Raw genomic sequence first — 15,959 nt, 5'->3', positions numbered from 1 at the left:
ATGTTGAAGCACGTGCACAAATCATACAGAAGATTGCAAGCATTCAAAAGACAGTCACATTGGAGTACGAGGCAAAGTAAATGTTTAAGAGTAATAGAAATGTTGATTTCTGCTGCTGCCTTCAGTCCGCTTCGTGGCCCCTCCTAAGCATTGATTCGTAACAATCCCATCGGAAGAGAAACACGCCCTCCAACCCCATCCAGAATCCAGCATGAACATGATTGCATCCATGCTACGTTCCTTTCGTGATGAGAATACCCAAAAAGCCCATGCTTGCCATCAAAAAGTTACCATCCCTGTCGCCATGATTCCTGAATTAACTATCAACCAGAGTTGAGAGTCGATGCATGCGCCCATATGATGGCATCTGTACATGGATGCACAGCGACCTGCCTCCCAGTTTCCGGCAATGTGTGAGAAAGGAAAAGAAGAACACAAATACAATGAAAAAGGAAATAAAAGAAGAAGAAAGGAAAATGCAAAATGAGAAGAGTAAAAAGGAAAATAGCGAGAACGACTTTTCAAAAAGGTATCGCGCTCGAAAGGAGAAAAAGCAAGCCCAAGTCCACAGTGAGCGGGACACGAGTGTCTGCGGTCACTATTTCAAGAGCCATCTATACACCATGAGCCATCTCATGGAGGATCCGGAACGCCTTGCAAGATGAAATGATCAATGCCGAATCGCTTTGATAGACCAAGGAAAAGTATAATAAGACGAAAAGCCAGATTAGACCTGGGGGTTGCCCAAGTTCGAGTGAGGTTGATCGTAATTTTTGAATTGCAGCGGCTGCGGAGACAGGTGCTGGATCCGAGTGTGCTGTAAGAATGCATCATGCATAAGTTTCAGCCTTTTATCCACGGATGGCTGTCGGAGTTTGCGACTCTGAGAGGTAGCCATCACGAGCATAAGGGTAGTTGTAAGCTCGCGCAACATAGTTGTTGTTGCTGCTGATAGATGCGGGCGAGCCCGAACGAGAGATCAACTTGCTGATATCGTTGCGGCTGGCGAATTTGTCGTTGGCGCCATCGAGGAACGGCGAAAGACTTTGAGGTGGGGTGGGAGTGACAGAACCAGATTGAGGACTGTACTCGTTTGGTGATGCACCGTCGCCAGAGCCATCGGTACTGCTGGGCTTCGATCCGGAACTGGTTTGAGGCGAAGGAGATGATTTGCCCGAGGATCCAGGTGTGAACTGATTTGATAATTAGCACCATGGGGATTAAGCCTTGGTGGAAGTCTTGTTGGAACCTACGTAGCAGAACTTGTTCACGAGGTCTTTATATTGCTGGGAGCCGATTGCGGGTCTGTCGGTGGTAATAGCATCAGGACGCTCCGGAACCACAGGCTTGATTTCGCTGGCGGTCCTGGGTGAGAAGTAGTGTGCATCGGCCTGGGACGAGACTTGGGTGTGAGGGAGGAGTCCACTTTGCTTTCCAAGTTTGTCCTGGGCAGTCGACAAGGCGGCGCTGAGCGATGCTCCGAAGTCGTATCTTCCGCCGAGACCGTTGACAGCCGGTGCAGAGCCAACGCGAGTAAGGTCCACTCTCTTGGAGCGAGGCTTCAGCTTGACCTGAGGTTGGGCGGTAGGGTCACCAGTGATCTTCTCGGGAGAGCCGAAGTGGTAGGTCGAACTCTTGGCGAGCAAGTCTTCGTCAGCGAACAGGCTACGTTCCTGACGTGCTTGGCGTGCCGAAGCTGTGGGAGGTGAATGTCTGCTACGAGGGATGGTGTTGCGACCAGGTCTTGATCCGGAAAGGGATGACAGTGAGCTTGTGGAAGCCGACTTGGCCAACTTCTTGACAAAGTCAATCTGGTAGTTCATGCCGTTGTTGCTGTCCCAGTGTTCCTGGCCTCCAGAGTTGTAGCGCACGCACAGCAACAAGGTCTTGTTCTCCAAGTTTGCTTGGTCGGACAGACGAATGTTGAAGGTGAAACGATCGCATCCGTCGGAAGTCGCTTGCTTGCGGACGTCGGAGTCGTATTCGGCCATGACCTCGGAGGTGGTCTTCCAGTAGTCAAGAGTGAAACGCGCAGCGACATGTTTTTGGAAGGAGATGTTTGCTACGACGACAGTACCAATGAGAGTCTTGGTGTCGGCAGAGAGGTATACCTTCTCGACACGAACGGGCAAGTATTTGCGATCGTGAGTCTCCTCGGGGAAGTTGGCAAGCCTAAGGTTCCACTCGACCTTTGTTTGTGAGTCCTTGCCTTCGAAGGGATACTCGGTCTCTTCGTCATAGGTGTCAACGGGGGAGGAGCCGGCGCTGATAGCAGACGGCTTCTCGACCTGCAGGAAGTGTCTGGTTTGGTTGCCGTTGTCGTTGAAGTGGACCGACTTGGAATAGGTGGGTGTTCCGGGCATGCTCGAGTATCGGCGTCTTGAAGACGGCCTGAGAGCAGGCTTGACAAGCTCACCAGACTTCTTCCTTACAAGCGGCGGCTTGACTCGTAGCTCGTCATCGTCGTCGTCGTCCTCGCTCTCTTCCGAAGGTGACTCGGTAACGACTCGCTCCGGAATGATGATGGCTGTCTCAGTCGACGACCTCGAATGCGAGATCTTACGTGCTGTGGCGCTCAATGCAGTCGGTGAGTGGATGGTGGTAGTGGGCTCCGAGAACGAGACACCGTTTCTTGCAGGCGAACCTTCCCGCTTAAGTTCGATTGATCGCACGGCTTGCTCCAGTTCACCCCAGGTATGAGCGAAGTTGCGCCCCCTCGGTGCTTCGGAAGTGTCTTCGCCGTCCGAGTTCTCCGAGGAGTCAGGGGGTGACAAGATGGCACCTGTCGGAATCAACAGATTGTTCACAGGAGAAGGTGATTGGCGGATGCTACCGTTGTTAGAGATGACACCCTCGACATGGCGAACAGTGCTCGAGTCGTCGTCGACTGGTGATTGCGGCAGACCAGCTGACTCTTGTTGGGTGATCGAGGGTCCTCGCCTTTGCTTATTCAAGTAGGTTGTCGATGATACTGAGCGAGGCAATGCTGGTCTCGGCGATGAGGGAGACCGTGTTCCTGAGCTCTCTGCGCTGAATGATGATGAACGGCTGATCACTGGGCTCGTCGTCCTGGACGAGGCAGGTGACTGGTGGGAGGGCGGTGTGTAAGGCATTCCGGTGATGTGATGGAATTGCCAGAGGGGAGGGATCTGTGGATTTCAAAGGCCGGCGAGCATCAGAAGGGCTGCGCAACACTACGGTTGCTTGTCAGTCCCTGCACGTGGTGGGGGAGAAATACACCTTCGGCTGTTCCGAGCGGATACTTACGGATAGATAATCAATGAGGCTGGGTGAAGGTGAGAGTGGAGTAGGTGGGTGAGTAGGGTAGGTTGGTGATTGTATTGCGATATCAGCTAGTGAAAGCCGCACCGTCTCACAGGCAAATAATTCGAGCCTGGTGAGTGAGGAAAGGCACTGCAATTCCTCGAACAAACCGAAAGCGGGAGTCGCGGCTTCTTGGTATGTTCCAACCTAGATGTGCTTCGTCACTGCCCGGCTGGGAGGAATGATGCTGATGCTATGACGATAGATAAAAGGAAAGGCCCGAGACGCAACAACGCAACAAAAGTCGAGCAAACAACAAGATGGTCAAGACACAACCGGGAGGAGTGAAAAATCGATGCGGGAACAGGCAGTGATAAAAAGCAAGGAACCCAAGCCCCAGGACGATTGGGGAAGTGTGGGCAGTTAACTGGTGGTGCGGTTGGTTGAGGGTCGTTGAAGGGTTGAAGCGGGTGCGGGCGCGAATCACAGACGGATGCGGCAGGATTCAAGTGTGGCTTCGAACCCCATGCAAAGACCAGGAACACTGGAACAGGGAGCCGGGACAAGGTTTGACAAGCGAGGATTGGCTCTGGCAGCGTAACAGTGCGTTCCGCCTGCAGCGGGTTGGGGATCGTAGTGAGCAACAACTTGCAGCAGCTCGCTGTTCTGGGCTGGGCGGCGACGGGCGCAACGGCAACAGCGAGACCGTACCAAATCGAGGGGAAGCCCGGACAATACAACAGAAACAAAGGACCGCCCTGGCGCTTTCTCAGGCACAGACAAAGTACTCGACCACATGTTGCCCGCAGGCTTGGTGCTACTGAGGTATCTTGTCTCTGTACCATGCCCCAGCGGTTGCGCCGTCAGGACTAATGCACTCGAGGAATCTTGGAGTCAGGAGACGACTGCCGTAACTATCCGAACAAACACTTGGCTGCCTGCTTTTCGAAGACTTTTTCCCTGCTGTCTTTACGCGACGCCAGAAACATCTTCATCCAGCATCAAAATCCAAACCACTCTTGCCGATGATGTTGATGATTTGTCGATCCCGGCGAGCAAGCCTGCGCGGTCGTGGCCGTTTCCGAACGCTCATCACGTCTCCTGTGGTATGGATGGCGGAAGAACTAGCCGTAAGTGCTCAAGTGCTGTGGCTAGTGACAGGCTGCGTCCGTGCTTCCGTGGACACAAGCGCTGCCTGTGTCGTTGTCATGTTGTCTCCGTTACGATGCTGACTCCTACATGCCTACTAACATGTCGTCTTGTTACATATCTGCTGACGGTGACACCACCTTTGGACAGCAACTCATTTCTCGGCTTCGTTGCGAATTACCACGGCCGCCGACTATTCATGATTACAACGACGTCTCTTATCTCTGGCACAAATATGGTTCCTCTGGAGAACCAGGCGTTTCGCTCTTCCGGGGACCGGACTGACTTTCTCCAGATCGTCCCCAAACGTCCACATTCCTCAATTGATTTTTTGACTCTTGACTAAGCTCGGACCGGCACATCAGTCAAGACTGGCGACTGCTTGAGGCGCGTCTGAACCAGTCAGCGAAAACCGGCGTGCTTCTCCTTCACGCCCACACATCTCCGCTGTGCCCAAGAAAGGATATTCTCACCTCTGCAGGAGCATGCCAATAATCTTGTATTGGCGTCTTGTCGTAGCAGGCAACCCAAACGAAGCCATATGGATTGTGTGAAGAGGTGAGAGTACGTGTGCTTCGATACGATGCGCATTGACTGTATCAGCGATCGCATCTTGCGAATCGTGATGGTAAAATTCTGCCATGGATATATCACCTTGTTGAGGGTGCAAACTGCAAAGATTGTCGTTTGGTCCACCGCGTCGCGTGCACGATCTCTCTCGTCGGCATCAGTGCGTGGTTTGTCTGTCAGCAATGACGCTGTCGTACTATGGATAGCCTGATGACACCCAGTTTGCTAAAAGGCATTTGCTCGTGGATAGAAAAAAAAGGAGGCTCTAAAAACGGCCATCTCCACTCGGCGGCAGAAAGTAGCTGAGTGCAGCGTCATTGCCGTTTCAGCATGTTGAGGGCTTCTTTTCCTCCACCCAGCAGTGACATTCTGTCGCGCCTTGCTGCTGTAGAACAAAAAGATCTACCCGCTTATCCTGCGAGCAATCACAATAAGTATTCTTATACAGAGACCGCTTCCTGGTCGTCTGGATTCCGAGGTCTCGCTACCGCTACTGCGTTGCACTACGATGTGCGGAGTCGTCCAATTCCAGCGGCCATAAAATTTCTCCATACCACACCTCTCTGCAATTACACTGGACGGTCTCCTCCAAGCGCTAGTACTGAGTCAGGTATAGTCCAATAGCTGACGACGAGGCAATGACATATTCCTTGAATCTCTATCCCGAGTTCCCCAGGTCCTTGTGGGATATTATTGTGGCTATGAAGTTAGCGGAGCCGAAATGGCACACAAGATTGTACACAAAAGCGAGTCTATGGCACGGCACACGGCCAAAGCGTAAATGGTTTTGTAAGCAGCAGTCCTATGCAATCGCGATTGATGAAACACGAGGCAGATCAATCGTAAACTTGCCTAGCAATTCTATGATGCTTGATAGTGTGTGGTTGCTGCTAACGAGCCTGACCAGCTTCAGCGAATCTCTTTTCCAACTTTGCCACCGCAAACGCTCTCCGGGCTCCGCTATCAAGCAAGCGCATCTGTCCGATACCGCCTGTCGAGGCACAAGGATCTTGTCAAAGGCTGTTCTGACCGGTCGGTACAACTTACACATATTACTGACAGCGCGCTACCGGCATCAGCTGTGTGCAGCATGTCCTGACGTAAAAACCTTTGGATGTTTGGATTTCGCAGTTTTCAAAAACTCCACACCCTGGGGCCGGCACGAGCACTTGTTTAACAAACACACGGGCCCGGCCGATAGATGAATGGTTGGTCATTACTAGCGCGGCACACACGCGCCAGTCGCGCCTCTGACGTTCAGCAAATCTGGCGGCTGTTCTTTCAACAACTTCCTCCACACAAGCCACACCAGATGGGATATTCGTCTGGGGTCGAATACGCGTTGGTGAGACGGGGCGTTTCCTCACTCAAAAACCGTGCTCAATCGCAATATCTCAACAACGCTCGCGCTGCACTTTTGGAAATTCAACCCTCTTCCTGCACGAATGGTAATTACCATCATTATTGCTTTCCAAGGTTGTGGTGTGGCATGTCGAGGCTCTGCTGAAGTGCGCCTCCATTATTGTCTGGATTTGGTTAAGCCATTCCTATTGACACAGCAACGATGCACCTCTCTACCATCGGAAATGCATAAACTCATTCTTGAATAGGAACAGCGTTGCGGCTCGTCCTGCGAAAAGTACATGTGTACTTCAGTCTCCGGGGCGGAGACCGTTGACTTGCAGACATGGAGGGGTCTACAATTCCAGATGCACGTCTTTGACATGTATCTCCATCTCCATGGGCTCGAGCCACGAGTGCAGCTGGAGGATTATTCGCCATCAGAAATTGACCCGACAAACCCATCAAGACGGTGCTAGACCACGCCTCCATCACCTTGGCAGCTATCACACCATGTCTCACAGATAAGGAAAAGACACCGAGTGCTCGATGCATACACGTAACGTACGTTCGCGGACTGCACGGCATCGAGTGCAGCAAGACCTTGTCTCGTCCTCTTCAACCTGCGACGGACACTGGATTGCATTTTCGTTCATCTGGGAGCGGGGTGAAGGGCTTGGCTTTCAATCCTTCACAATCTCACTTATCACGACATGCCAGACAGCAGCGGCGACTGGGTGGCGAACTCAAGATATGGGTCCATAAGGCCAACTCAGCACAGCATGATGATGCGCTGGACACGACAGATTTGGAAACATGAGATGTCTTGTCGCACGGACAGATCCCCGCACTCCTCCGCAGGTACTTTAATAGATGTAAGTATTGGACCTTCCGAACTCGGGCAATTCTCCACGGATCTCACTGATATGCTATTCTTGTGCGCATCCTTTCGAATAGGATATACAGCGGCTAAAAGAGTCATGTCATCCGTGGAGAAACAGGCCCGTCTCCGAAACATGTTTGTTGGAGAAAAGCATGGGGTGTGTTCGTTGAAACTTTGCAAATGAAAAGCTTTGGAGCTTGAGCACATCCCACACGCACTCCAGAATCTCAACGTCAAAACCGAAAGGATTCTTGATATCCACATTTCGGCGCTGTTTTCGCACTCACTCTTCGGACCGATTGCAAGCAACGAGTGGAGTGATGAGACGCGGAGACCCCGAAGATGTGGGCAATATGTCTCTGCGCTTTCGTGGAGGTTGAGGAGAAGAAATGAGGAGTTGGAGGAGTCTCCGTCTTTGACACTTCTGGACCCCTTTCTCCTGAGTTTTCGCTTGGAGAAGATACACATATACTTTTTGACCAAAAAGTAAGACCCTGATCAACATGCATCTGGCTTGCTGCTTGCACATGAATGTTCTTGTTTTCCAAAGAGATAGGCCACGAGTCCATAAGACTACTTTTGAGTCTTGACCTCACGACTTGAGTTTAAACTTCGTTTCGCATCTGCCACTCTACCACTACTGACACCAAGCCATGCAAATTCTGAAAAGGGAAGTAGGGCCTTGGGCCTGGCTTATCTCTGTTTGCAAGCCATACCGCGGAGCTGACCTCCTTCAACCACAACTTTCTACAGACATGCTCATGAAACTGATCACCGCAGCGATCATTGTCTCTCGGCAATACACAACGAAATATCACATGCATATTTCGTACTCTCGTTCTGGAACGCGGATTTCACTGTTGAGCAACACACGAGTTACACTCACTTCTGCCTCCCTTCATTGCTCAACACCCCACCTCGAGATGTGCTGCCTGCCCCCGACAGCGGAATCGGGTCTGGGCGCTACAATGGTCGGGTGTAACTTCCTCGGCTTCCCTGACCCGCAGTCGTAGTTTGTTGTTGTACTCCGTACACAAGTATCTTTTTCTCTCTCAGCACCCAAAACAATCCTTCCCACGCGCGCGGGGGGGACCCTCGGAAATTTCTACTCACACCTCCAAGCTGGGGTACATGAACTCGAGTAGGTGTCTGCGCAAAAAGCTTACAAAGCTCATGACAAGGACGGCGGTGAACCATGGGTACTGAATATCATCCTCATGCACGGAACAGCAGAGGTCAAGATTTGGTCCAAACATACTTGCTGCACTTGTCATCTTGAACCTGCTCTACTCATCCCTCACTTGATGTCTCTTCAAGCCTCGTATATCGCTTGCGTGGCCCTCTTTCCCAATGACAAACTCAAGAATCTACAGAAACCCACGATTGCGACACTTTTGCAAAACCCACGTTTGCCAGATACAATAAAAAAGTATATACCCGTACCTTGCTTGTTGAAACGACAAAGATCTACCTTCTCCTTTTTGAGAAGATCAGCTCGAGTTGTGGCTGAGAAAATGGACCAGCCAGTTGTAGAGTTCAGCGGGATGGCGTTTTTCGGGCCACCAAAGATTGCTCAAAGAGAGTTTTTTCGAAAGAGAGTTTGTCTCGGCAAGAAGGCGTCGCACGCTAGTGGGAGGTCGAGTCCAGCTCTCACCATAATCTTCGTGATGTTCATGCTCAACAGTAGGTGAAGTTCGAGAACTTTTGCTTGGGAGATTTGATGGTGTTTGGTGAGGGTGATCTGAAACGACTGCCTATTTCATGGATGTCGTTTGCTGTAATTAGAGTTATGGTATGGGATGTATCGCCCTGCTTTATTCGCGTTGCCTGATTATGCTCACTCGCCTTGGCTATCCAAATGTGCTTGATTACTGCAACTCTCGCAGTTCTGACCGAAGCAAGTGCATGTAGTGCGTTCAAGTCCCACCAGATGAACATGAAATTTCTGGTGAGGCGACCTCATTTCTATATTGCGTGTGCGTGCATACCTGCATATGCCTTGCATGTCCACGACAGGATTCACAAAGTCGCTTCGTTTAAGAAAAGCCATCAAAGAGGAGCCGAGTGCCGTCTCGCCGTAACCGCCAACCCTTTCCACTCGGATCACCGTTGCAGACTCAATCGATTCTTGAAGCATGCAGGGTAAAGTGTTGTACTCGAACGACAGGATAAGACAGGACCCTCTTTTTTGTTCGTTCACCCCCTCAGTTTCTGCTACTTCTCCAGGCCGATGGCAACCGATGTATGCTGCCAAGGTGCATGTGCGTTCCGTTGACGGGCGTGTACGGAGTACACGTACGATCCTTTCCTTCTCCACTGGCGTGATTGGAGTGAGGAGAAAGTATGGGGATATCGAAGGTGCTTCTTCGGTGTTTGTGTAGAAGGATTCCATCATGTCGTGTTTCGTGCCGCATTTGCTCCGGAGCTGTGGAGGTGGAGGGATATCACCTCCCTTCTGAGAAGAAGTGGTAAGATTCTGGAGGAGGGCTCTCTTGCTCCGAAAGACAAGCACGTGATACGGGTTTGCTGCGGTGCTGCCATGTCTGATGTCTGGTTGTGTGTTTCCGGCGCTTCCAGTGATGGGTGTGTGAAGCCGGGCTTGAGACCAGTCTGTGTGAGGATGGACTATGCTCCGTGAGTGGTTTGACGCCTTGGAGAACTGTGGATCATCTCTTCCGAGACCGGTGCAGAAATGGATGTGGGATGACCAGGTCGAAAGACATTTGCTGGAAAGCGCTTAGTTGGGTTGAGCGAGTAGATTGTGTTGCCAGCCGCCTTATGAATGTAGGGATCTAAACCGATTGATGAGGTTTTAGGGAGACATCCTCTTCACCGGAGCCTATCGACAATCAATACTGGCGGAGATAGGGCGGCAGAGGGGTCTCATCAGCATTGACCAGCATTGAGGCTCACGATTGTGACATCGTGGTGCACAACACTTCTAACCGTTTAGGCCACGTACAAAGAAAGAGGTCGCGACGCTTGAGCTCTCGAGGTTAACGCGTCCGAGGTCGAAGAACTTGTGCATCTCGACAGTCGTTGGCGAGTACTAGTCAGAATGTCGACTGTAGTTGGTCTCGGTAAGGGGCCATTGCACGTGCGTTCAATCGAGAAGGTGTACTTCAAATCGCTACTGCCGTCCCAGTCGCGTTCGTAGTCGCCGTTTCGTTCTTGCGTTTCTTCGACAGTGGTACTTTGCTGCACGCTAGTGAGCCGAGCTTTCTTTTTATCCACAGCGGATCTGCTCGCGTGTCGCCCTTTCCCCTTCTCCTATTACTAAGTGGTGTCTTCAAATACCACACACCGAGTTTTGCGACGACTAGCGTGGACCGAGGGGTAAGAACTGTGCCATCAGTGACAATTGCGGGACAAGCAGTTGTTGGAACGCACGATCGCCTAACAACCTGAGCTACGTCAAGCAAGCGCGGCGATACTACGAGCTCTGAGGCGAACGAAGTCATCGTTACTTCGAGCATCGTGCCTTCTATCAGCCGTGGATCAACATTCGATGGGTAAGAGAAGCTCGATTCCGTTCAGGTCGTGTCGTGTCGTGTCGTGTCGTGTCGTGTCGTGTGTGATACAATAACGCCTCCTCGAAAGGCTTCCTCAGACCATTCTGATCCGACCAAACTGATCTTGCACAGGTTTCTCATCACCGAGACATAGGTACCTGTCGTCATCAGGGTCAGCCTCAGGGAGCTCAAATCACAAAAGGCAAGAGAGAAAGAAACGGCGCCATACCCTCTATGATGTCCTCTCGTGATGTTGAAGCCACCGCTATCACCCCAGATGCTTTCCATTTCTTGCCTGTGCTTGCTCATTGGTTTTCCCTCTGCAATCCTCATCTTCTCGAAAAAGACGTACGCCGCATAAAAGACGCAAGAAGTGTTTCCAGTATCAGCACCTTTGTAGCTACGGAATTTGGTCAGCTGGCCCGATTGGATCTGAGATGGCTTTTTCTCGCTATGGTATTGATCGCGTAGGTCGCGGCAGAGTTGAGCGGCTGTGACACCAGGTTTGCGAAGATAGGCATTGATCTTTTTGCGGATCTCGTCGCAGCTGTCGTAGACTTCAACCGAATCGTCATCTTCTCCTGTTCACACCATCGTCAGCCAAGCACAGAACACACCACTTTCAGCATCGTAATTACCCTCAAGATGAACAGAACTGATATCAGTGACAGCATCCTTCTTCCCGATCATCGTCGAAGATTTGGCAGAAGCAGCAGAAGCACCAGCTTTCGCGGCAGCAGCAGTCTTTTGCTTCTTGGTAGGAATCTTCAATCCAGCCATCTCTCTCTTTCTGAAAAACTCCCAGGCACCCTGATAAGTATCACACCCCATGCCACCATACTGACCCTTCTCCGCCATGAATCTTCTGTACGCATTTTGAGAGACCCCAATGGCATCGCAGAATTGCCCAATTCTCATCTCGCCTGAATCAAGAAAGCGCTTTATTTTGCCACGGACTACGGTACAAGAGTCCATGACCTGGCCTTCAGACACGTCGAAGTCATCGAGATGGATGGTAGGTGGTGCGTCGGTGGACTTTCGTTTGGAGCCAGCTAGTTGAGCGGGTTGAGCATGGGCTACATGCTCAGCAGTGTTTCCCGTAGGAGCAGTCGAATGAACAAGATATCTATCCATTGTCGAAAAACACTCTCTCACTCCGGATGCAAAAGTCCAATCAAAACAGTCGGAAGAACAAGAGGAAGACGCGACTGTTATGTCTAGTGACGCGTGAGGGAGGAAGCAAAAAGGCGGGGTCCCGAGAGCTGTCTTTCGCTGACCAATTGACTTCGCGTGTACATCGATGACCAAACCAAACCAAACCACCTTGACGTCTTCCGAAATCCCACAATCGCACCACTTCCACATCAACTCCATACCGCATCATACACATCACATTACAAAACATCACAATGGCACCATCAAGAGCAGTCGTCCGCAACGCCACCATCACCTTCGCCGCCCTCAGAACCTCTTCCCGCACATCGACCTCACTAGTAACGCGACAATTGCACCATCTCTCCATCGCTCGCCCGATCGCAAACACACGCACAACACTATCCACCCTCTACACAAGACGTTTCAATTCCTCAGAAGCAGCCTCTGCAGCAGCAGCGCCAGAGTCAGCCGCAGTGGAAGCACCAGACTACCTCGACGAAAAAGAACTGCACATTTTCCAAAAACTGAATACGGAATTGGAGCCGACGAAACTGGAGGTATGTTTTCCTTGTTCACCACACATTAGCTTTGTCCTTCCAATCCCTCGGCTTTTTCCTTGTTACCTGCGCTTTACTTCTTATTTCCATCTTCCTCTTTCTGGTTCCAAATTACTGACTGGATATTGTACAGGTCCAAGATGTCAGTGGCGGTTGCGGCAGTATGTACGCTTTGGATATTGTGAGCTCGAAATTCAAGGGCTTGTCCGTCATCAAACAACATAGACTCGTCAATGCTGTGCTGAAGGATGAGATCAAAGGGTGGCACGGTGTGCAGTTGAAGACGAAAGCTCCTTGAGTCTGCAAGATTGAAAGACAATGTACAGAGGAAGAGCAAAAGAGGAGTGCTGTTTTTGGAAGAGATTACGAGGGAAAGGAACACCCGATAGAGGATCAGACGTGGCAGCTGCGAGGGATGGACATGGCGGAGACGAAATGCTTCATGCTTGGACAATGCCTTTGGAGGAATCGCAGAACTGTCGCAGTGGTCAGCGTAGTGGTGACAAGTGGAGAAGAGGACATCAGGTATGTCAAAACTTTCTTGTAAAACCAATTTTGTACAAATATTATAAAAAGCAAAACCAAAAGGGTTCAAAAGAAGGAAGGCAGCAATAAAGCCATCCCAACTCCACTCTATGTAAGAAGAGAAGTAACCAAGGAACCAAAAACCCATAGCAGCAATTTTTCGCAACTTCCGCATGCCCTCGACTTTCCGAGGTCGCATCTTCAATGTTTCAATCTTCGCCAATCCTCCAGTCCTCCATTTCCCTCCCATCTCCAATGTCCTCCCCCATGCCTCAATTTCTAGGCCCAACCACAGTCTTCTGGACCACCCAAATTCTCACTCTCTCCTGCCCTCCTCCCTCTCCCTCTCTAACCATCTCCCCATCGAACAATTCCCTATGATCTTCCAGATCCTCAAGTGCTTGCTTGCGAATTCTATCGGCCTCTTGTCTGTTTCTGATATCGTCAAGACGTCTAGATTGCGACTCGACACTGCCGTGTTCGAGCAAGAACAGTTTCTCGGAAGCTTTGAGGTTGGCTAGGTCGAAGGTGGTGTAGATTTCTGGGTCTTCTGTAGTTGAGCTCATGGCAGGGAGAGGAGGGGTTGTTGCGGTTGCATTGTCGGCAGAGGTAGAATTTGGCATGGCAGTAGAAGTGATTTCCTGACGCACTGCAAACACCGTTCTGCTTAACAAACCTCTGGCTTCAAAGACTGGGAGTTCGCCGACGAATTCGGTGTGTAATTGTCTCTGGCACCAGACTTTGACGTGGCCGGTAGGGACGTCTAGTTGGGCCCATGACATGTTGAACTCACCCATGCCTTGATGCAACGATCTGGGTTTCAGAGGGTCGATTGCAATGCCGCTGTTTCCGTGGGGACGCAAGATTTCGTTAGTGACTTGTGCGTTTGCTTCGTTGAGATAGGAGTATGAGCCGCAGACGAAGTTGTCCTCGTCTGAAGGTTCGGCTTCCTCGAGGGCCCATTGTTTGCGGTGGACTGTGTAGACAAAGTAAGTCAAGTCTGCTTCTTGGATGATTTCAGGCGGCGGCCGGTGTTTCTCTTCTTCTTCGTCGGCTTCCTTGGCGTGGTTGTACAAGCTTTGAATGTATGCCGAAGGGAGAGTTTTTCCTGCGGTGTGTGGGTGGCCATCTGCCCTAACTTCGATGCCGTCGTGCTCTTTTGCCTTTGAAGACTTTCTTTTTGAGGGAGTCTTGTCGACATCTTCTGAGTCGTCCTTAGGGAACACAAAGCCGGCGTTCTCTGATTTTGCTCCTTTACGCGTGCTTGCACCCTGTGCGAGGCGAAGTCTGTGTGCTTCAGTGTGCAATTGCTTGAGCTCGCGTTCAGCCTTTGTGCGAGCGGTGTGTTCGTCCTTCAATTTCTCTTTGTGCGTCTGTGCCTCCTCCTTCAACTTGTGGTATTTGCCTTCGACCTCAGCTTTGAGTTTTCGGTCCTTCTCATGGTCTTTGAGCTTTAGGGTATTGGCGATTGACTCTTCCTCCAAGATTCTGATACGTTGTAGAAGTTCTTCCTCACGCTGTTGGAGTCGTTTCTCTTTAAGTTGGCCACTCAGTTTCTCTCTCTCCAACCTATCTGCCAATCTTGCAGCATCGGGAGCCTTGACAGACGGCGAGGCTTGGGTTTTAGGTGGAGCGGGTCGAGAGGAATGTATGGTAGATGGAGCGGGTTGAGAGGAATGTATGGTGGATGGAGCGGGTCGAGAAGGGCTCATCTCAAAGTCCTGTTCGTAAGACTCTGCAAGAGATTGAGCAGCTTCGGGTGACATCGGTGCCATCGGAACGTGTTGCTCCTCCACTGGACTACCTTCTAGTCCCATGGCAAGCTTTGCCGCATACATACGCTGTCGGACCTTGACAGATTCGAGGATGTAGCCTTGGTGATACATGTCGAGAAACTCCGTGATGTCATTCCATGTGAAAGGTCCATGGCCATCGCCATTCGGCCCTGGTTTCGGGTGCAGCCAACGGCGTACTCTTTGATCCAGCGTAGTGACATTGAAGTTAAGCAACTCCTCGCGGGTGTAGTCCCCGTAATTCTCGGGCCTCAATGCTGCTGTAGAGTTTGATCTGGTAAGGCCAGATTGGTGAGGTTGTTGAGATGGCTGACGGACCAGAGACGCAGGGACTGCCGAAAGGACTGGGGGCGAAAAGCTCTGCGCATCAGATGGATAATCAACATCTTCCTGGAACAGTGGCCGACGTGGAGCATGACTTCTTGGAGGTCTGACAGCTCCCAGAATATTCTCCACCTTCTTGTACTCGCCCTGCGACTTTTGAGTCAGGGGATCTAGTGAAGTCGAGGGGCGAAGGTCTTCATGTTGTGGGTTCGATGTGTAAGCTCTCTCATGGCCATCTTCGGACGGGTAAGCCTCATCTTGCATCTGTTCCGTTACTGCATCGTTCTGTGCCCGGCGTCTTTCTCGCGATACGATAGCCTGCGATGGCAACCCTCGCTCCCGTGTCTCTCCGCTCGGCGATGATTGCGTCTGCTCATGATGGTGTTGCAAATTGCGAGAACGACCGTGAGGCACTCCTTGTCCGTGCTGTTTTGTCTGTACCTGGTTCGGCTCGCGCGATTGATTGACCTGCGATGGAATCACTTGCCCACGTGCTTCCACTCTAGACGATGGTCGTGCTGGCGATAGTAATCGGACTCGCTTTCGGCTTTGCTCCTTCACTTCGACCTGAGCCCGGCCCTGACCGTCACCTTGTGACCTGCGTTTTGATGGCATCTCTCTTCTGTTCTGATTGACGGTGCTAGCGACTCGTAAGATCATGGATGGCTCTTGGGCATATTTGTGGGCTTGCTCGTGGGTATACTTGTGGGCTTGCTCGTTTCGTGATGCTTGTCTCTCAGAGTTTGGAGTTTGGCGGTCCGAGGTGCTGTCGTGACTGAATCGGACGCGGGGTTTCTGTGTTGACGTCGAGTGGGTTTGACGTGGTGGTTCTTGTGAGTTGATATCTTGCTGTCGCTGGGAGCTTCGTGCGCTCGCATCGCTGTTG

At 51.2% G+C, this 15,959-nt stretch overlaps 6 protein-coding genes across 6 annotated transcripts; 2 read left to right on the top strand and 4 right to left on the bottom strand.

Annotated features, from left to right (window-relative positions):
• Positions 1-758: 758 nt before the first annotated feature.
• M438DRAFT_142349 (uncharacterized protein) lies at positions 759-3,335 on the bottom strand. Its single transcript, XM_029898909.1, has 3 exons — positions 3,268-3,335; positions 1,254-3,194; positions 759-1,193 (listed from the first exon to the last, which is right to left on the bottom strand). The coding sequence occupies exons 2-3, from the start codon at positions 3,111-3,113 to the stop codon at positions 852-854; spliced, it is 2,202 nt and encodes a 733-aa protein (XP_029755755.1). The 5' UTR covers positions 3,114-3,194; positions 3,268-3,335; the 3' UTR covers positions 759-851.
• A 3,562-nt stretch (positions 3,336-6,897) lies between these two features.
• On the bottom strand, positions 6,898-7,789 carry M438DRAFT_142330 (uncharacterized protein). Its single transcript, XM_029898908.1, has 2 exons — positions 7,258-7,789; positions 6,898-7,199 (listed from the first exon to the last, which is right to left on the bottom strand). The coding sequence occupies exons 1-2, from the start codon at positions 7,673-7,675 to the stop codon at positions 7,024-7,026; spliced, it is 594 nt and encodes a 197-aa protein (XP_029755754.1). The 5' UTR covers positions 7,676-7,789; the 3' UTR covers positions 6,898-7,023.
• Positions 7,790-8,322: 533 nt separating this feature from the next.
• M438DRAFT_142278 (uncharacterized protein) lies at positions 8,323-8,971 on the top strand. Its single transcript, XM_029898907.1, has one exon. It carries the CDS (start codon positions 8,425-8,427, stop codon positions 8,896-8,898), a length of 474 nt encoding a protein of 157 aa, XP_029755753.1. The 5' UTR covers positions 8,323-8,424; the 3' UTR covers positions 8,899-8,971.
• Positions 8,972-10,813: 1,842 nt separating this feature from the next.
• M438DRAFT_283436 (uncharacterized protein) lies at positions 10,814-11,853 on the bottom strand (the record flags this gene model as incomplete). The annotated part of the gene is made up of 3 exons (XM_029901386.1): positions 10,814-10,877; positions 10,949-11,300; positions 11,358-11,853. 3 exons carry the CDS (start codon positions 11,851-11,853, stop codon positions 10,814-10,816), a joined length of 912 nt encoding a protein of 303 aa, XP_029755752.1.
• A 275-nt stretch (positions 11,854-12,128) lies between these two features.
• Positions 12,129-12,729, top strand: M438DRAFT_283413 (bola-like protein; the record flags this gene model as incomplete). The annotated part of the gene is made up of 2 exons (XM_029901383.1): positions 12,129-12,431; positions 12,565-12,729. The coding sequence occupies 2 exons, from the start codon at positions 12,129-12,131 to the stop codon at positions 12,727-12,729; spliced, it is 468 nt and encodes a 155-aa protein (XP_029755751.1).
• A 499-nt stretch (positions 12,730-13,228) lies between these two features.
• Positions 13,229-15,868, bottom strand: M438DRAFT_359450 (uncharacterized protein; the record flags this gene model as incomplete). Its single annotated transcript, XM_029907339.1, has 1 exon — positions 13,229-15,868. A coding segment is annotated over one exon (2,640 nt), but the record flags the coding sequence as incomplete, so codon positions are not given.
• Between the last annotated feature and the right edge of the window lie 91 nt (positions 15,869-15,959).

The sequence above is a fragment of the Aureobasidium pullulans genome (assembly GCF_000721785.1).
Source record: "Aureobasidium pullulans EXF-150 unplaced genomic scaffold scaffold_31, whole genome shotgun sequence".
NCBI classification, from domain to species: Eukaryota; Fungi; Ascomycota; class Dothideomycetes; order Dothideales; family Saccotheciaceae; genus Aureobasidium; species Aureobasidium pullulans.
The sequence above is the reverse complement of the archived record's forward strand: the minus strand, read 5'-3'. Positions and strand labels throughout refer to the sequence as shown.